We start from the raw sequence: 22182 nt of genomic DNA on the forward strand, positions 1-22182 counted from the left end.
TCATGGATATGCTGTTAGTCTTCCACCTGCCTTTCCTCCATAGTGGCTCCTAAATGGCTTACATCTAAGTTGTAGATGACTTCTTGGGGCTGCTGGCTCTTTAAGCTTACTCAGAATGTTTTGGAGGGCTTTAATTGGTTTGTGAACTCTGGTGATACAACAGTAGTTGTAGCAGGTTGCTTAGTTGTTTCTGAGCTGTTTCTGATGTATGGCTGTGTTTTCTTTTTTATAGCTTGAGTTGGTTGTGTTTTAGTGGTTTGAGCAGTTGGCATTTTTTAATAATGTTGTACTGATATCCACTGTTGGAACATATTGTATAGGCAATCTGTTTTTCCCCCTGTTGTTCTAGATTGCTGCAGTGTATGTGTGTTTATCTATTTATATTACAACAATAGGCGTACAGTAAACAATACCCTACTGTGCTACCTCATGATGGTGGAGGGTTGTTCCTGGGAGGGATGATTGAAGAATGCTGTGAGTTATGTGCAAAGTATATATTTTCACCATATTTCACTCAGATTTGAAAATAGCTAAACCAAGCTGGTACCTATATTAGGAAGCTGTGATATAGGAAAATGCCAGAGGCAGTTGATCACTTTAGTGAGAGTGGCCGAGACATCAATTCATACTGTGTGGAAAAAGACACTGATAAACCACTGCTGTCTTTTTATCAAGAAAACCACATGGTTGGAAAATATTACATGTCTGATAATATTACACTGGATGATAGTCTTCTCAGGTCAGATGGCACTCAACATGCTACTGAGAAGAATCTGAGGATATTTTGGAATATTAATACTGTTTATGCTGGGCTGGATTAAAACCTTTGGAATATCTAGCCGATGTTGCCATACAAGAAAAGAAAATCTGAAGCTGCAACGGAAGAATTAAGGTGGGAATATGGAAGTAAGAAGTATGAGCACTGTGAAGTTCTACAGCGAAAAATGAAATGAACTCTCTTATTTCCGTTAAGGTCATCTTCTGTACTCTCTTAATCAACCCAGATTTCTCACTTAAGGTACAAAGGACACATTATGTGGAAGATGGCTGTAATGTTGGAGAAGATTGGAAGAAAGAAAAGAGAATTACCAGTAACAAAATGGTTGGCTCATTTACAATGGATTCACTGCTGGAGGACCTAGATGGCTAACTTAGGTACAGATTATTATGGAGAACATCCATGTGATCACTAAAGGTTGACCCTGACTTGATGTCATATTATCAAACAAACAAACAAAAAATTAAAGATCTGAAACAGCATAAGCTGTCTGAAAATCATAAATCATAAATAACCTTCTATCCAAATTGCAGAAAAGCATATCTTAGTTCTTCCTCCTAAGGGAATTGTCCTATTCATTCTTCCTATCTTTCCTGTGTCCATTTCTATATTACTATGTATATTTTTAAGGTGAAATCAACCAACATCACACAAACCAGCATCCCACCATGCTCAAGGTTGACTCAGCCTTCCATCCTTCCGAGGTAGGTAAAATGAGGACCCAGATTGTTGGGGGCAATTAAGCTGACTTTGTAATAATGCCGCTTGGGGTGTGTGTGAAAGCCCTAATAAGCAGGCATATACATAGAATGAAGGCTACTGCTAAGCTTGTAAGCCGCCCTGAGTCTTTGGAGAAGGGCGGGATATAAATGGAATTTAAAAGAAAAAGATTCCAGGTATATGTTTATTTTTTCCTAATTATTACCAATATAAAAATCATCTTTTTATAGTAGCCACAACTAATAACGACTACAAGCCATGGTCAATTAGAAAAACTAGTTGATGTGAAAATAGCTATATTCCTATTAATAAACTTTATATGTACTCTGAAGTACAAATATTCAACTGATCTTCACTGAGGCTTTCAAGAATGCAATGCAATGCAATCTTGTGGAATTTACTCAGAAATAAATGAGGCATTAATTACTGGGCTTATTCTCAGCTATAAATTATCCAGAACTGCATAATCTTATTCAAGATTATTTTTTACATCTTTAATTAGATAGACTAACTAGAAAAGAATCACCAGCTATTGTATCAACTAGCTTAGTACTTTTTAAAAAACATGTTTCACATAGATAACTGTTTTGAAGAAAAGCACTTCAGTCATAATCAAAGGATGAATCTTTAGAAAAAAATTCAAAGACTTTTACAACTTTAATTGAAAGTTATAAAAAAAGTTTTTAAAAAATCCTTGTATAACAGAACGTTCTTGAAAAAAAGCACTTCTATGAAATAAACTTATTCTTGAAACTGAAGAAACATGAAAAGTACAGAAGAAAAATATATAAATAATATTATACCAATAGCAGGGAAAAAAATAGAACTGCCAGGTTCTAAGGTGATTCTTCTTCCGTTGGGAGTGAATACAGTTGAAGATTCAGAGAACTAACAAGTACTTAAGCAAGTGCTTGTTTTTTTATTGTCATTTGTTTTCATTTTTTATCATTTTTATATTTGAAATTTCTTTCTATCAAAATTTCTCATTTACAACCATACTCAAGTTTAAAAAGATTTCTAAATTGTAAAATGAAGCTTTTAAGGACACAGGTGGGAAACTACAAACAAGTAATAACAAAACCGCATTTTCCAGTAGAAACATGATTACAGCCACCAAAGTTAATAACATATACTCAGGGCTTTTTTTCTCATAGAACACTCAGAACGGTGTTCCGGCACCTTTTTTTTTGAAAAAAGAAGAAGAAGAAGAAGCTATTGGCTTTCCTAAGCCTATTGCAGGGCTAGACAATCTTGGCTCTTTTTTATGACTCATGGACTTCAACTCCCAGAAATCCTGAGCCAGCCATGCTGAGAGGAAAGGGAGAGGTTTCCAAGCTGAGCCATACTGCCTCAGGAATTCAGGGAGTTGAAGTCCTTGAGTCATAAAAGAGCCAAGGTTGCCTACCCCTGCACTAGAGGAGGACATTAAAATTATTTACAGGGTTACTTCTTTAGGAACTAAACTTTTAGAATCTAAAGCAGCTAATTCAAAAAAAGCCAACAGGAAAGAACCTCAGATTTTTCATCTGCTTCTGTCTTTTGGAAGGTAAAATTAGTTAACAAAATAATCTATTTCCTACGTTAACATCTCTGCAATGATGATTTCATAAAGGTAGCAGGAAAGAAATGAGAAACATTTTTCTCAATGTAATATGTCTAATTTAGTTGATGCTAGAAAAAAGTATCTTTTGTACTATTTTGTACTATTGAAAACTATTTTGAATCTAACCATTTATTACAACTAAACCACTTTAAATTAAACAATTCTTAAGAATGAAATATTCTTAATTTGGAGTTTACTTTTACTGTTTGGACTGTTGTGTCTTTTGAAAAATAGATTGTTTAGAATCTAGTTATGTTGCACTTCAGTCTTTAAATAATTAACCTAGTATATACATAACAATATATGATGTTTTCAATGGTGAACTTAACATCAATAACAACATTTATTAAAAAGGCTAAAATAATTTTTGGTGGTATTATCTGTACATTAAAATTTTGTTTAGTCACAATCTTTCACTTTTCACATTCTGGACAAGCAGTGATCATGTATTCTAGCAAAAGATGTTACATATGTGCATAAGTGTAGTCAGTAGCATATGCCTTTTTAAAAATATCAAACATGCAAAGAAACTAAAATAAGTCCAAAATATCTGTATTACATCCAGAAATGCCAACTTTGCAACCAATATTTCTCATCCATAACTATGGCACCTGCATACATGCAAATGCTTCTCTGGGATCAGTAACGCAGCAGGGATTGCTTTTTCCTTCCAGTAATATATACCTAAAACCAGTTTATTGCATTTGGCAATTGTACTAAAAAAAATCTCATTGTCAACCAATGTTGTTGTTAGCTGCGAAGTCGTGTCCGACCCATCGCGACCCTATGGACAACGTTCCTCCAGGCCTTCCTGTCCTCTACCATCTTCTGGAGGCCATTTAAGCTCACGCTTACTGCTTCAGTGACTCCATCCAGCCACCTCATTCTCTGTCGTCCCCTTCTTCTATTGCCCTCAATCTTTCCCAGCATTAGGCTCTTCTCCAGTGAGTCCTTCCTTCTCATTATGTGGCCAAAGTATTTGAGTTTTAGCTTCAGGATCTGGCCTTCTAAAGAGCAGTCAGGGTTGAACTAGGACTGACTGGTTTGATCGCCTTGCAGTCCAAGGGACTCGCAGGAGTCTTCTCCAGCACCATAGTTCAAAGGCCTCAATTCTTTGGTGCTCAGCCTTTTTTATGGTCCAGCTTTCACTGCCATACATTGCAACTGGGAAGACCATAGCCTTGACTATACGCACTTTTGTTGACAGGGTGATGTCTCTGCTTTTTAGTGTGCTGTCTAGATTTGCCATGGCTTTATTTATTTATTTATTTTATTTATTTATTTTTATTACATTTATATCCCGCCCTTCTCCGAAGACTCAGGGCGGCTTACAAGCTTAGCAGTAGCCTTCATTCTATGTATATGCCTGCTTGTTAGGGCTTTCACACACACCCCAGGAGCAAGCATCTTTTAATTTTGTGGCTACAGTCCCCATCTGCGGTGATCTTGGAGCCCAGGAAAATAAAATCTGTCACTACCTCCATTTCTTTCCCATCTATTTGCCAGGAATTGAGAGGGCCGGATGCCATGATCTTTTGCACTCTCCTTCTTCACCCACAACAAGAGGCTCTTTAGTTCTTCTTCACTTTCTGCCATTAGAGTGATATCATCTGCATATCTTAGGTTGTTGATATTTCTTCCAGCAATCTTAATTCCAACTTTTGATTCATCTAGCCCTGCCTTTCTCATGATGTGCTCTGCATATAAGTTAAATAGGCAGGGCGACAATATACAGCCTTGCCGGACTCCTTTCCCAATTTTCAACCAATCAGTGGTTTCATGTCCAGTTCTCACTGTTGCTTCCTGGCCCACATATAGGTTTCTCAAGAGACAAATAAGATTTTCTGGTACGCCCATCTCTTTAAGAATTTGCCACAGTTTGTTATGATCCACACAATCAAAGGCTTTAGCATAGTCAATGAAGCAGAAGTAGATGTTCTTCTGGAACTCTCTAGCTTTCTCCATGATCCAGCGTATGTTGGCAATTTGAACTCTAGTTCCTCTGCCTCTTCGAAATCCTGCCTGTACTTCTGGTAGTTCTCGATTCACATACTGCTGGAGTCTAGCTTGTGGGATTTTAAGCATAACTTTACTAGCGTGGGAAATGAGTGCAATGGTGCGATAGTTTGAACATTGTTTGGCACTGCCTTTCTTTGGAATTGGAATGTAAACTGATCTTTTCCAATCCTGTGGCCACTGTTGAGTTTTCCAAATTTGCTGGCAAATTGAGTGTAGCACTTTTACTGCATCGTCTTTTAAGATTTTGAATAGCTCAGCTGGAGTACTGTCACCTCCACTAGCTTTGTTGTTGCTCAGCTTTTCTAAGGCCCACTTCACATCACATTCTAGGATGTCTGGCTCGAGGTCAGTGACCACCTCATTGTGATTATCAGGGACATTAAGCTCGTTCTTGTATAGTTCTTTTGTGTAATTTTGCCACCTCTTCTTAATCTCTTCTGCCTCTGTTAGGTCCCTGCCATTTTGGTCCTTTATCATGCCCATTTTTGCATTAAATGTTCCCTTCATCTCTCCAATTTTCTTGAAAAGATCTCTGGTCCTCCCTATTCTATTGTTTTCTTCTATTTCTTTGCACTGTTCATTTAAGAAGGCATTCTTATCTCTTCTAGCTATTCTCTGGAATTCTGCATTCAATTGGGAGTATCTTTCTTTTTCTCCCTTGCCTTTCGCTTCCCTCCTTTCCTGAGCTATTTGCAAAGCTTCCTCAGACAGCCATTTTGCTTTCTTGCATTTCTTTTTCTTTGGGATGGTTTTGGTTGCTACCTGTTGTACAATGTTGTGAACCTCTGTCCATAGTTCTTCAGGCACTCTGTCTATCAGATCTAATTCCTTAAATCTATTTGTCACCTCTACTGTATATTCAACAGGGATATGATTTAATTCATACCTGACTGGCCTAGCGCTTTTCCCTACTTTCTTCAGTTTAAGCCTAAACTTTGCAATGAGAAGCTCATGGTCTGAGCCACAGTCAGCTCCTGGTCTTGTTTTTACTGACTGTATAGAGCTTCTCCATCTTTGGCTGGAGAGCATATAGTCAATCTGATTTCTGTGTTGACCGTCTGGTGATGTCCATGTGTAGAGCCGTCTCTTGGGTTGTTGGAAAAGAGTGTTTGCTATGACCATTGTATTCTCTTGACAAAATTCTATCAGCCTGTGCCCTGCTTCATTTTGTACTCCAAGTCCAAACTTGCCTGTTATTCCGGTTATCTTTTGGCTTCCTACTTTAGCATTCCAATCCCCCATCATGATAAGGACATAATTTTTGGTGTTAGTTCTATAAGGTGCTGTAGGGCTTCATAGAACTGGTCAACTTCATCCTCTTCAGCACTGGTGGTTGGGGCATAGACTTGGACTACTGTGATATTGAATGGTTTGCCTTGGATCTGAACTGAGATCATTCTGTCATTTTGAGGATTGTATCCCAGTATTGCTTTTCCTACTCTTTTATTGACTATGAAGGCTACTCCATTTCTTCTGAGGGATTCTTGCCCACAGTAGTATACCTGATGGTCATCTGAATTAAATTCACCCATTCCTGTCCATTTTAGTTTGCTGATTCCTAAGATGTCGATGTTCAGTCTTGTCATCTCTTGTCAACCAATATAATTCATTTGATTTGAAATCAAGTGAAAAATTGATTTAAATTATTATATTAAAACAAATTAATGGCAATTCTTTTATAAGAAGTTGCCTCAAACAAAATGAGTTTGACATGCCTGCTTTAGATAGTTGAATGCTCCAAAATAAATTCTAGACCAGGCCTGTACATGTACCCTGCCAAGCACCCTTGGACAGAGCACAGACTTTTTTTTAAAAAAAAACCACCACCACTGCCCTAAAAGTCATGTTGCCTAGTGTCTCCATGGCTTACCATGACCACGAGCTACAACACTGTAGATGCTCCTCTAGTCACCAAATCATTGATTAGCCCACCAGCATTCCCTTGCAGACCACAAAGATTTTTAATTTATCAGTGTGAGCCTTTCCCTTCTATTAGTTGCACAGACCTCTTCTAGATTTTCCTCTTGCCTTTCCGAGTTAACTCCTTGGTCTGTCACTGAGCAAGAATTGTAGGGAAGCATATTATTATTTGATGTGTATTTAACATATGTTCTACCTTTATTTACCAATTATATAATATTTGTATGCAATCCACATGGCGAGGTTTGGGGCAACTTACAATAGAATTTTTTTTTAAATCATAAAACATAAAAGCAGGGTTTTTTTCTTACTGAACGCTCTGAATGGAGTTCCGGTACCTTTTTTTGCACACACAAAAAAGCTTTTGTACAAGCTATGCTACTCCCTCCCTCCCACAAGCTATGCTACTCAAAAGCCGATAGGAATTGCTGCTGAGCACGCCAAAAGACCTGGCCGGCAAACATTGCACCGGCAAGTTGTCTGCAGCGAAGGTGAGTTGGCAGAAAGTTTGCATCTCTCTCTGCTGCCCAACTCCACCATCTCAGCTAGGTAAGTGAGGACAAGGAGTGGGAGGTGGGTTCTGCGGAGTCCATGTACACTCCTTCCTTGTGCTCACCCGTGTCAGCCAAGCTGGTGGCCTACCCAGTGCTGGACCTGCGCCACCGTCGCCTTGCCCTGCATGCCTAAGTGGCCACCCTGCATCGCCTGGCCTGCCACCCCTCCGCCGCCCGCCCCGCACAGCCCCGCTGTATAGAGCGGGCCCCGCTGTTCCCACAGCTCCGGCTGTGCTAGCTCCGGCCCTGGGGGGCAGCCTGCCGCCAACACCCCTCACGCCCATGACCGCAGCAGCCCCCCCACCCCCCACCTTCTGTGCCCAAGATGAGAGTTCCGGCACCTTTTTTTTTTAGAAAAAAAGCCCTGCATATACTTGAACAGTAATGGATCCAATCGCTAAGCTTGCTGTATTTAGATGGCTTCAATACCTACCAGGATTCTGTACTGATAGGCTCCTGCTTTTGCTTGCCACGGAAAGGTCAAAATGCTTGGTTGTAGAACAATAGGAGAATAGATATCCACTTCTTGTTGATTTTGTGCAGGAACAGAAAATGTGTGAACACCTCCATCCTAAAAAAGTAAATATGCATTATGTAAATATTTAACTTCAGTGTTCTTTAAAACCTATTTTTATTGGGTAAGATGCAATAGACAGAGAAGCGTAGGACTCCTTCACATACTTTACCCTTCCCTCCCTGTCCTACCCCAACCCACCAACATTAACCTCCATTTATAAGAGGGTTCACAAGAACTTGATTCCTAGAGATTGCTCTTCTCTGTAGGGTCATAAGTACCTTTCAGAGGGTCTCTTGTAACTCTGAAAAGTCACTAAGCGACTGGTCATAAGCTCAGGACTACCATATTGGCTCCAAATGTGTAAATGAAATTGATCAAGATTTCACCTTCAAAAAAAGTTGGAAGTAGATTTTCCTGTTTGGAATGGGGAGAATGCCATCCACCATGGAACTAATTTAATGGCAAGTATACAAATACTTTTTTCAAGCATCATACCTGATCTACAATAGATGTTAGTTTAGCATTAAGAATGGTATGTCCTTCTTTTATTGCTTTTACATAGTGATATGAACCATTGAGAGAGGACTGCACAACTTCAAAATATTCTTTTGAGAAGTACATATCAATTCTGATGTTCTGAAATTAAAAAAGAAATGGTTATCAAATACATTTTGAATAAAACATATCTTAATAAAAATACCATTAATATAATCTGATGCCACAAGAAAAATATATGTTTGGGTTTTTTTTAAAAAAATCAGTCAGTTGGAATCAATCTTTCTATTGTCATTGTATTTCAAAATAAGTTGCATTATGTATGTTCCACTTGCATAAGGAAATCAGAATGGAAGAAGAGGTAGTTGTGCAAGTTCTGTTATTATCAAATCCACCCTTGTAATGATTACCATGTTGCTTTTTAATGTCCATGCAGTTAATGTTTTTATGATTTGCTCTATGATTTACCAAATATTGACGTTAGTTCACTATCAACTCCCCCTTTGGGAGATCAGACAATATTTTCCCTCCTTCAATCATCCATTCTTTAAGGTTTCTCAAGACAATGAAAAGCTTGAAAAAATATAGTAAGGAAAGTGAAAATATGGCAAATGTACAACCATTCCAACAACTGGAATAAAAAAAGCTAATGAACTGTTATGATGTTCAACATGAGGTCATGTTGCCTAAACCAGACCTTATAAGAACTACATATAAACTGCTATTAAGCACACTAAGAAATTGATATTTTTACAGGACAAGTCTCCTTATAAAAAGTTTGTGCCCTGTAGTTTTATTGAAAGACTTTTAATTAGTACTTTACTTTCAATATACATATGCGTAAACCTGTTGTCAATTCAAAACAAAGGAACTATATATATTTTTTTATTGAAAAGTTTTACAGTACATTTTATTTATAACAAAACAAAACAAAACCCCTCCCAACCCCCTCCCCTCTTCCCAACCCTCCCCAACACCTCCCTCCCTCCCCCTCCCCCCTCCCCGACTTCCCAGAGCTAAATACAAGATATAAAAGTAGAAACAATCATAATCTACCATATGCAAACAACAATAAACTATTAAATCAAAACAAAGGAACTATAAAGTGACCATTGCCATCTTGAACATTAATAAACAAGAATAAACTTCAGCATGTTACATCTGCTTAAAAAGTCTGGACTTCTGCTTCTCAACAAATGATCTATGCTCTCAATTTTCCTAGAAAATTTTACTGTTTCCATAAAAGAATGTCAAATATAGAGCTGCTGTTAAAAATGCAGATGGAAAGGCCAATTTTTAAAAAGTAGCAAAAATTACTTAAGAGGAAAGAAATAGCTTCATGTTGGCGACTGAAAGTAATAAGTTGTTTCTCATCAGTTGAGCTAATATTGGTTCCTTTATTCACACGGCATCTATGTTCTGTTTTCACTCTAATATTAACAGTACTCCTGATTGAAATTTCTCATCATTATCATTATGCTGTATACTTGATGAGATTTTTTTTTCAGAAAAATGCTTATTTGTCTTTCCCTTACCTCAGATAAATACACCTTATTGCTTGATTTGTCATACACTTCAATAGTGATTTCATAGAACCTCTCAGTTTCCAGCACCCATCTCTTACCAGGATGAATTGAAAATCCTGCAGAGCAAAAACACTGAAAGTCACACAGTTCCAGAATACTCACCTGATCAAAACACACCAGAGTGACATTAAGTGTGAAAACTTTTCTGTAATGGGGAAATATTTCAAAACCTTGCTGTTCAGCAGAAAGTTATTTTCCAAATTAAAAATTCCGTAATCTTATATATGAGTCAGTAATCACATATAGGGGACGCGGTTGCTCAGTGGGTTAGGACGCTGAGCTTGTCGATCAGAAGGTCGGCAGTTTGGCGGGTAGAATCCCGAGTGCCGCGTAACAGAGTGAGCGCATGTTACTCGTCCCAGCTTCTGCCAACCTAGCAGTTCGAAAGCATGTAAAAATGCAAGTAGAAAAATAGGGACCACTACGGTGGGAAGGTAACAGCGTTCCGTGCGCCTTTGGCATCTAGTCATGCCGGCCACATGACCACGGAGACGTCCTCGGACAAACGCTGGCTCTTTGGCTTTGAAACGGAGATGAGCACCGGCCCCTAGAGTCGGAAACGACTAGCACGCATGTGCGGGGGAACCTTTACCTTTACCTTACCTAATCACATCTAAGGGTTGTGTAGCCACTTCAAAGATTAAATATAGAAACAAAGACGGAACAAAAATAACATTGACTGCACTCTTGGACAACTTATGATGTAATTTATGATAACCTGTCTGAAACATGCAATGATAAGAGCATACAATATCTGAGTTACAGCCCTCCTCCCTCTGAAGAATATAACAATGTGAGCAATCAACTTAATAATGGTAATAATAAAACAAAGAACTGCTGAAATCATAAAAAAGAAACAAAGTTATAGAAAATGAAGAAGCTAAAGTGCTCTGTGACATTAGAATTCAAACAGACAAGCACCTGCCACATAATACCCCAGACTTAACAACTGTCAACAAGATGAACAAAAAGTCTGGATAATGAACATGGCAGTACCTGGAGACAGGAGAATAGAAAGGAAAGAACTGCAGAAAACCACAAAATACAAAGACCTGCAAATAGAAGTAAAATGACTGTGGGGGAAAAAAAGCAAAGATGGTGTAATAGTATAAGAGTATAAGAGTAATAGGAGCCTTGGATGCATTTCCAAAACATGTGGAGCACTACTCAAACACCATCAATGTTGACAAAACTGCCATCAGTCAACTGCAAAAGGCAATTTTACTTCAAACAGTTTACATCCTGTTTAATATGATCAAACAACATCTGCCTATCCCCAGGTTATTGGGAAGGCCTCAATAGCTGGATAAAAATGCCAAATCCACTCCAAACATCTGGATGACTGTGCAACCAGTCATAATAATTTAATTTATATGCCATACCAGCTCCCAGCAAGTCTACGCATTTATTAAGTACATGGCAATATAAGTATACATTTAATATGGAATTAATTAGATTTATTAAAATAATATATGAAGTTATTTATTTCCAAGGCCAATTAGCATGGTGTACTGACCTAGGTATCCTGGGTCCACAACAAAAATAGTGCCATTTGGTAATTTAGAAGCCGCTTGCATAGATACACTTACAAATCAGTTAAGGATCCAAAAGGTAGACAGTGATAACAAATTAATATTGTTATATGAGCAAAATCTGTGATTACCTAATTTTAAATACTAGAAAGAATCAAAGAAGTCACACTGAAAATTTTGTTACATTAACACCTCTTATATTCTTTGCCCTTTGAACAAGTCAAGAGTATTGCTACTTAATGAGTAGTAGCGTATCCTGGAAAGATAGTGGCATCTAAACACAGGGTGGCTAGTTTAATGATTATTCATTGTGCATAATATGTAAAACCACACACAAAAAGGATATTTTTGTGGGAAAGCACAAGGTTTGCTTGTCCCCGCTGCAATGCAGTGACTGTGCATGTTGCCTGATCCAACCTGGCAACCGGCCAGGCTGTATCTCCCCCAAGGCTGAGTGTGCTGTTCTGAAGTTGTAGCTCATACTGATCAGAAGGCATGATTAGTTCTGTCCAAAATGCAAGACAACATTAAGAAACAATCAAAGTGAAAATGGTGTGACTGAATGCTTCCAACAGAAAAAAAAGCAACATACAAAAGCTTTTGTGCTTATCAAAGTATTTTTATAAGAAAAACACAGCATAGAAATGTTTCCTTTGTACTATAAAATATCACTTTACCTATTTATTATAAAGAGTCACAGTACACAGTTACATAAGAAGGTAACAGAACGGTAACAAATATTCTTACAGCTGAAATCCTCATTGCTAAAGTCATAGGTTTTAGGAAGACAAAAATAAATGGATTCACATTTTTTTGTAAAAAAACCCAACCCTGTTTGATTTATTCAGCCTGTAAGAAAGACTTGTTTTGTTTATGTTAGCTTTCCGTTCTCCAAAGCAAATGTCTTATATCCTTTGGCACATATTAATGAGTTCATCTAAGTTTTTAGATATAACGGAATCAAAGTAAACAACAGATGCTAACTGGTGAAGTGAAGATGACCTGACATATGGTTTTATTAATAAACTAGAACAGTGTGAATATAAATTTTATATGAATATTTTATCAACGATATGGATCCAATCAAATTTGTTGTATTTTAAATCAATGGAAAATATTTTCAGTGATGGCTTATTTCTCCCACTGATTTGGGGGTAAATTAAGTGCAGTTATCCTAACCTGAATTAGTCAATATTACCTTAATTACTTTAAATTTTTAAATTTAATATTATTAATATTTTAAGTTTAACTTCTATATCTTGAAAATGGGTTTAGCTTTCTTAACATTAATTCACTGGGTTTTTTTTTTACTTTTTTCCCTCACTTAGCATATCTCCATGTAATTTATCCTTTAAGAAAGTTAAAATTTAAGAGAGATTCATGAACCATAAAAATTGGGTCCAAATACCAATGGAGTGTAATCTTATTTATTTTTTTTACAACTAAGTTGATATTTATAAACTGAATGGCATAAAGATGTTGCTAAAGATGTTGCATAAAGAACTATCTCTCCTGACATACATATTTCCTCTAAGCTCCTTTGAATAGCAGGATGGAAAAGGATTGAACATTACAGTATCAAAAAATATTCTTGAGATTAGATAGGAACTGAAGTATGAAAATGTTGCTTCACTGATTCTTTAGAATAGGCCAATAACATGGTAGAAACTTAATTCAAAGCCATAATATACAGTTCAGATGTGGGTCTACATTACCCATTTTTTTCAGGCAACCCTTCACTACCCAAAGTAATGAAGATGCAATTAATTAGCACAATATTCCTATTATTTTTGTTTCTCTTCTCTTCCCCCTCTCCCATTCCCCATACAAACCACAGACTGACATTTGCAGGAATTTACTCAGATTTATATGATGAAATTTAATTGAAACAATCTTTTAACTCTCAAAATGTGCTGATTAAATATGTGCCAAACTAAGTATTAAAAGACACAGGAATCTATCTGAGCAATGACTCGTGGACTATGTTATGATTTTATTAACTTAAACGTACCATTATATTACAATTATATAGATATGCAGGAAACATATGTAAAATATTATAGCTAGACATAAAGACAAACCTGTCATTTTCCCTCGCCTAATTTTCATGACTTTATATCGTGCTGACATTCCTACCAATAGGTAGACATCATAAGCAGGATTTAAAATGATATTTTCCAAAATAAACAATCTGACTTCAGCTCCTGGCACATTCTGTTGGTTAAAAGAAAAAAAATAATTTAAAGAAACAATCATAAACATGCATTTTTAAATATATATTTATAAATATTTAATTCACAAAAAGTGAATTTTTAAAAAACAAAGCTGCTGTATGAAGTTACTGCTTTCCTACTTCTACTATTAAGTTACCTCTTTAATAAAGAGTAAGATCAGCTCCTATTATCTTTTGAGAATAAATATTAACAAAATGAAATTAAATAATTCTGCTGTTGTTTTGCATGGCACAATGGTTATAAACTGAAAATTTCTAATCCCTTACTATAAAACAGCAGTGTGTGTTTTGTACAAAATACAACAAGTCATCTATATTACAAATTGTTTATATAAGAACAAATTTCAGTCATTATTATAAGTTGGTCTATTATTCTAATAATGATTTATTAGATGTAGTCATTATATTTGTAACTTCATTCATTGCATTTGTGGAACTTGATGCAGAATGGAGTAATTTGGGCTATTTTTTTAACTCATCTAGGGGTGACGATCCTCTCAACTTGTCCCAGTAGTGACGGCTGTCCAGAAGCGAACAGAGGTCTTGCAGAGTAATTTTTTTTAAAAAAACTGAGCTTTTGGCTTACTTAAGATGACACTATCTTGAGAATTTTTCCTTGTGTTATTAGATTTTTAGGTTGCATGTTGGTGTGCTTTTGATTTATTCTTCATACTGTAAAGTTTAAATCTTTTATTTTGGATGCTTTATATCTTACTTTATAATGTTAAGTATTTCACACCTGCAGCGGTATTTAACAAAAAAAATCAATCAATGGTCTCCAGTTCAAAATGCTCCCCAAAACTATCTTTTTGATATCTAATAAGGAGGTTCAGTATTTTTTGAAGGATGGGATAGTTTTATTTGAGCTCCTTCATTGGCTTTTGCAGCATTTTAAAGTAAACGTTTTGATAACACAAGACAATTGCAAAAGTAAAGATGCAAATTCTAAGGAAATTTACATTAGGAAAACCATACAAAGTTCCTGAAAAGATTCAAGAACAAATTACAAAATGTTTGATCAGAAAGCACCTTAGAACCAGTTGAGTTTTAGGTTTCAGCTTAGATCTGTCAAACATCAACTGTTACTAATTTTATCTTTAATTAATTTGAACAGTACTTTGAAGGAATGCAATGGACAGCTCTCCCATTTGTTCCTGCCTAGCATAATCTGTAATTTTTAGCCATTAATGACATAGGCTTCATCAATGGAACTGCTTTTTCCAAATTATAGACATCACCTTATGTACTAATCCTAGTCCTAGTCCTAGCCATTAAATGTTTAAAAAGAAAAGGACTGTAAGAAAGTCAAGAAAAATACTCAGGGATTAGAAAGTGAATGTTCAACCCAAATAGAATCCTCCTGACTATGTTGTACTAGTGGCAGAGCTGCAAAATCAATATTTATTATAGATAGCGTATTTTTATCTTGAAGTATCTGAATACTCAGAGGAACTATACTTGGAAAACAGTGCTTTTAATTTGCAATTTTTAATCCGTAAAAACCAGGAATCTCACCACTAGCTTTCATTAATGTTCTATTTACAGTATTATATAGCTTACAGAGCAAATTAATTAACAGGGAAAATAAAAAGCAGTGTTGAGAAAAAAAGCAATAGTTAAGTCTGGTGCAATTTTTGTTCTTATTTCTGGACCTCCTCTAATTCTAATAATTGGCTTGCAGGGTAAAAGGTACAGATTCAAATAGCTGGAATGAGTAAATAAATAAGCAACGTAGCTGTAATCCACCTGTGGCTGCTAAAATTCCAAAGCTAGACCACTCTGAACAAGTGACTGCAGTTTTCTGCCTGAAGGCCTCAAGTGGGTTAAAACTCAACTTTACTGTAAGAAACTGAGTACATGTTTTAAGAAGAATCGACTTTTGACTCTGGGATTTGAAGATAAAACTGGATTTGACTCAAGAAATATTGTAGCTGTTTAAGCATAAGGTTTTTTTTTACATTTGTTAATGTACTATGTCACAGCAAATTAGGAAAAGAATATTTTATGAATATTTGTGTCCCAGTATGATGATTACAAGGATTTTAAGGTATTTTAAAAACTGGTGTTAAACTTAGGGCAGGGATGGACAATTAATTCTCCCAAGGGATCACATGAGAAACTGGGACTGTTGACTCTGCTGCCAAAGCTGCACCGACATCCCTTGACCACTTGACCAGCAATGCCCCACCCCTGATGCCGACACTGCACTAACACTTCCGCCCCCCGCTAATGTCCCACCCCAACCCTGCCACCACTGCTGGCCTGATTGGGATTGCCTGTGGTCTGGTCTGGATCTGGCCCCTGGGCTGTAAAATGCCCAGATCTGTCCTTGAGGGAGGTGGTTGTATTGTTAATATCCCTGTGTTAAAAGAAAGTCTGAGGTCATTTTTGTTATGTTTTCTTGATGCATAATTCTTTTTGTCACTTTAATTTCCTTTGTTATTCCATTTTCTTTTCCCCTTTACGTTAGTTTGCATTTTAATGGATGATGTTGAAATGCAATAAATATATTTAAACAGGAAGAAAATTGGCTATATGTTTTAATACTATTGGGAAGTACTTCAAACGTTTAGGTTCAGAAAAGGCCAAAGAAATAGTTATGAACAGCGACTAGCACGCATGTGCGGGGGAACCTTTACCTTTAGAGAACTTATTATCTCCCAATTTCTAGCCTAGTACATTAACCACATCAAGTTGGCTCTTAGACCCCAATATATTTGCCATTCATGCTTACTATTGAATTATGCTGTCTTTATACTATAGGTATTGTTATGGTGCTTATATGAAAATTATTAAACATATTGTGCAAGATTGCTGACGACATGTGTTCTCTGGTTCCCTAGATCTTCACAAAGCAATGCCAGAAGTGGATCACCTGGATAGCTGAATTGGACACCCAGTTATGAGGCCATTGCCGTACCCCTGTAGAAGTTTTGTATATAATTATGTTTGTGTGTGTATGTGTTTACTTCTCTTTTGTCATGTTTTCATCACATGCTAAATAATAATAAATAAGTATAGGTATAATGCTAATGGGTAACACTTTATTTGGATCATAGTACCATAACCATAAAGGAGGAAAAATATTGGTTGGGAAATGACTATGATAAATGTACCACTTAGTAGTAACATACCTTATACACAGTTTCCTCTATTCTTGCTTTGAGTTTTGAACTCCCTGTTTTCATTCCAGATACTAAGACAATATCTCCTTGTTTTGCAACTTTCTCCATCTCTAATATATATGAAGGTGGTATATATGTTGATTCAGAAAATTTCAGAATTCTGTTAAAATGTTAATTATTTTAGATGTTAATATTAGTTATTCCTTTATAAAGTTTGTAAAACAGTTCCATAGGCTCTATGTGACTAAAATAAACATTATACAAAGCACAATAGAATAAAACATAAATACAAGCAGTAGCAAATATTAATGAAATGGGTTTTTTCCCCTAGCTGATTAATCATCAAGTAAGCCTTTCAGAAAAGCCTGGTTTAACTATTCCACGAAAGGCCATAAGAATGCAGCCATCTTTACCTCAAGTAACTGTCTTCCCAAAGAAGAGAGGCAACACACCTGGATGACCTCTCTTGTCATACCTGCTGATAAAAATGGGACATTCCACAGGCATTTCCTTTTCATCTGCGTTGGATGGACAGAATATACTCAGAAATGCAATGTCTAAGATACCTGGTTCCAAACCATGTAGTCATTATGAACAGCTGTTTTAATACCTTTATATTACACTGTCTTGTGTGTTATACTGTATATTTACCTACAACATAACAGATGTGGCAGGCTGCTTGGTGTTTCTGAAAATTCTTTTGAATATTACTTCAGGAGGAAGATGAATAGGAAAGAGAAAAAAATAGTTTGAAAACTGATCAAAACCCAAGTTATTTTAGATGTGGATGAAAATATATTTAAGACCATATCCACAGACCCAAAGTAATCTAGAAATAATCAAATGGAATTTAAAGTTCAGGGTGGCTGACATATCGCATTTATCTGGTAATTTTCTGGAATTGTTGATGAAAGTTTCAAAGATGCTGGTTTTACCCAAAAATCTCCACTGGTTGCTAGCTGACTTCCAAATAATAACTCCATAAATCCAGTATGATCTGAATGATAGCATCATTCTTCCCAAAAGTTGTTGTTGTTAGCTGCGAAGTCGTGTCCGACCCATCGAGACCCTATGGACAACGTTCCTCCAGGCCTTCCTGTCCTCAACCATCTTCTGGAGTCCATTTAAGCTCACGCCTACTGCTTCAGTGACTCCATCCAGCCACCTCATTCTCTGCCGTCCCCTTCTTCTCTTGCCCTCAAACTTTCCCAGCATTAGGCTCTTCTCCAGTGAGTCCTTCCTTCTCATAAGGTGGCCAAAGTATTTGAGTTTTAGCTTCAGGATCTGGCCTTCTAAAGAGCAGTCAGGGTTGATCTCCTCTAGGACTGACCGGTTTGATCGCCTTGCAGTCCAAGGGACTTGCAGGAGTCTTCTCCAGCACCATAGCTCAAAGGCCTCAATTCTTTGGCGCTTGGCCTTTCTTATGGTCCAACTTTCACTGCCATACATTGCAACTGGGAAGACCATAGCCTTGACTATATGCACTTTTGTTGACAGGGTGATGTCTCTGCTTTTTAGTGTGCTGTCTAGATTTGTCATGGCTTTCCTCTGGAGGAGCAAGCATCTTTTAATTTCTTGGCTACAGTCCCCATCTGCAGTGATCTTGGAGCCCAGGAAAATAAAATCTGTCACTTCCTCCATTTCTTCCCCATCTATTTGCCAGGAATTGAGAGGGCCGGATGCCATGATCTTGGTTTTCTTAATGTTTCCCAAAAGTTAAAATATCCAATATTCTCAATGCCTATTTATTTTATAATAATTAGCTTTTAAATTTTTTTATTCATCTTTTTATCCCATTTAATTCTAATACATCTCTTTTGATATTTTTGCTTTTCTTTAAAGTGTATATTAGCTAAACAAAATGTGTCCTTATGAGCTGATATTCCCCCAAGATTATTTATTAAATTAGACAATTGTATAAATGTAATTATGTTGGTAACTAACAGTACTTATTTTAAAATCTTACAACTAAAATTTCTCCAGAACTACTATAGGTGTAACAAAGCATCAGAAGGTTGAAAGGAAAAATATTAAACTAGTTAAAAATATCCAAACAGCATTTAAAACAGATGAATATAAAGATGAAGCTAAAACATTAAAAATATTATTTCTCAATACAATAAATGTTTGCCTCTTCTATGAGGGGAATGTAAAAATCCAATGGAATTTTATACAGTTTTGTACAATTAATAACCATTAACCTGATTCAAGATAGATGCATGAATAATGGGAAGGTCAACAGAGACTCCCAATTTTGCTAATTGTCTTTGTAACAATTTACCTGGCTTTGGCTGATGCATCTGTTTTGATTTTATCTGGAACAAGATGCACTCAGTATAGTCATTAATGCATTTGTCATCTCTCAACTAGACTGTAATTTGCTTTGCACAAAATTTGCCCTTGGAACATCTGGAAATTTCAGCTCCTACAGAATGCTTCTAACCATCTGATAATGGGACTATTATTGTCATATTTCACTGGTAATATATGAGCTGCACTAACTACAAGTATTTTTTTAGGTTCTATCCAGGTGCTTGTTAACACTTACAAAGCCCTATGTGGTTTAGGATTTTCAAAACATTTATTCAGAATTGAATCTGAATAAGTAGGGACCCTATTGAGATAGCTGCTAAAATCAAAATCAATAAATACAAAAAAAATCAGAAATGAATAGATCTCATTCTTATGGCGTAGAATATTATTCCGTCAATGCTGCTTCCAAAAAGATAATGACAAAAGAGATACTCTGTGGATAAGCTATTTTACAAGAGGGGAGCTCCTGCAGAGAATGGAGTGGGCATTTCATAAAAAGCCCACCAAATAAGTATATTGGGAAACATAGTTGCTTGCATAGTTTTGTGGGTGGGATATTATACTTTGTAATTGGGTAATTGTTACTTGTGTATTCAAACTTGGTTTCACTTTTGACCTGCTGATACTTTGTAACAATAAACATGTTTTTTTTAATCTTTATGTATTTGAATGGGCAAAAGAAGAAGCTAGCACAACTGTGGGAAAAGCTCACCTTTTGCAAACTGTATAGCCATTTACCTAAGTCTACATTTATGCACATATTAACAATTGAATAAATTAAACTTACTGCAATGCATTATGGAAATCTGAGAATTCATTAGTTTCCGAGCTTTTCACAATGGTCCACTCAAAAGCAAGTCCTGCCAATGTGCTAAAAGTGTTTCCTTTAAATAATTGAATATCAACACAGTTAGAATGTAAAGACAGTTTTCCTTCATTTGCAAAACTATCTGCACAACCACAATGTTTGGGAATTACAATGAAAATAAGGCAGAACAGCACACACACAAAATGATCAGGTAAATTCATTTCAGATGTAGTTGGCAACATGACTAAATGTAATGACCTGTGGAAAGAGGAATAGAGACAGAACACCATTTATCTCATAGAAAATACAAATTTGTATTAAATATTCTATAAATGTATACAAGTAGTAAAATATTAATATAAATATAATAAATGTATGTATATTAGATGCATCACATATTTGATTTTTTTAAAATGGAAAGATTTTAAACATCAACTAGGGAAAATTAAAAAGGGTAGGGAAATAATCTTCTTTTAGTAATACTGTCAATGCCTCATCAACCACAGAAAGTAAAATTGCAACTGATTATTTGCAAGCACATTTTCTTTTCATGGACACTAAATGATCAAATGCATGTAATCCTCTGCAACATACATTTGGCTTTTAAAATGCTAGCAATATCCCTATTACTGATAAACAGTTATGCAGAAATTGCATTTATTCTAAAAATAAATGTCCCTTGATATTTGTCACAGCTGTGATTCGCAAAACAAATTAGATCCCTAGGATACGTTATTTGCAAAAAAAAAAAAAAAAAAAGAAGAATTCTCTGTAAATAATTGCTTAATGTTTTTGAACACCATCAAAAACATCTTAGCATAAGTTGCCACAATAAATCTTAGGAAAATTCAAATCTTTGATTTTTTTTTATGATATAAACCATCTTCTTTCAACTGTTTGGAATAGAACACATAGAATTTCTATCTTGGAATTCTGGAAGGTAGTTTTCATATATTATTATTATTATTATTATTATTATTATTATTATTATTATTATTATTATTATTATTATTATTAAAATTTATATGATGCCCTTCTCCCTAAGGACTCAGGACGGCTCACAACAATAAAAAATTAAAAAACATAGAATACAAAGATTAAAAAAGAATTAAACAATAAATAGGGAAATAAAGGACAATTTAAACCGATAAAAACCAAATTTAAAAACCATGATGAGTCCAGGCCCGCTTGTTGGAACAACCATGTCTTCAGGTCACGGCGGAAGGATCGAAGGTCAGGGGCCGTCCGCAGCTCCGGAGGCAGTTCATTCCAGAGGGTCGGCGCGCCCACAGAGAAGGCTCTCCCCCTGGGGGTCACCGGCCGGCATTGCCTGGCCGACGGCACCCTGAGGAGGCTGACTCTGTGGGAGTGAACCGGGCGATGGGAGGTTGACATTGGCAGCAGGTGGTCTTGCAAGTACCCCGGGCCTAAGCCATGTAGGGCTTTAAAGGTAATTACCAGCACCTTGAATCGCACCCAGAGGGCAACCGGAAGCCAATGCAGCTCGCACAGGAGTAGTGTAACATGGGAGTAATGAGATACTCCCATAAGCACCTGCGCGGCTGCATTTTGCACCATTTGAAGCCTCCGGGTGCACCTCAAGGGCAGCCCCATGTAGAGAGCATTGCAATAATCTAGGCGAGAAGTGACAAGGGCATGGGTGACTGTGCATAGGGCATCTCGGTCCAAAAAGGGGCGCAACTGGTGCACCAGGCGAACCTGTGCAAAGGCCCCCCTGGTCACAGCAGTTAGATGATCCTCCAAATTAAGCCGTGAATCCAGGAGGACACCCAAGTTGCGGGCCCTTTCTGAGGAGGGCAATAGCTCCCCCCCATCAAAAGATATGAAACATGTTGGACAATACGAGATGCCGGTATCCACAGCCACTCGGTCTTGGAGGGGTTCAGCCTGAGCCTGTTCCTTCCCATCCAGACCCGCACCGCCTCCAGGCACCGGGACATCAAGTCAAGGGCATCACT

General features: G+C 36.7%; 1 protein-coding gene across 1 annotated transcript in view; it reads right to left on the reverse strand.

Annotated features, from left to right (window-relative positions):
• The window catches only part of NUP210 (nucleoporin 210), a 93661-nt gene that overhangs the window by 46316 nt on the left and 25163 nt on the right, over nucleotides 1–22182 (reverse strand). The window contains exons 4-11 of the mRNA XM_081318633.1: nucleotides 20183–20279; nucleotides 17092–17242; nucleotides 13806–13938; nucleotides 12056–12229; nucleotides 11709–11762; nucleotides 10142–10248; nucleotides 8607–8747; nucleotides 8028–8165 (exon numbers count right to left, since the gene is read on the reverse strand). Of these exons, the coding sequence (XP_081174759.1) occupies nucleotides 8028–8165; nucleotides 8607–8747; nucleotides 10142–10248; nucleotides 11709–11762; nucleotides 12056–12229; nucleotides 13806–13938; nucleotides 17092–17242; nucleotides 20183–20279 (995 nt within the window). The remainder of the gene's footprint in view (nucleotides 1–8027; nucleotides 8166–8606; nucleotides 8748–10141; nucleotides 10249–11708; nucleotides 11763–12055; nucleotides 12230–13805; nucleotides 13939–17091; nucleotides 17243–20182; nucleotides 20280–22182) is intronic.

The sequence above is a fragment of the Vipera berus genome, assembly GCF_964194415.1.
Source record: "Vipera berus genome assembly, chromosome: 2".
Classification (NCBI taxonomy): Eukaryota; Metazoa; Chordata; class Lepidosauria; order Squamata; family Viperidae; genus Vipera; species Vipera berus.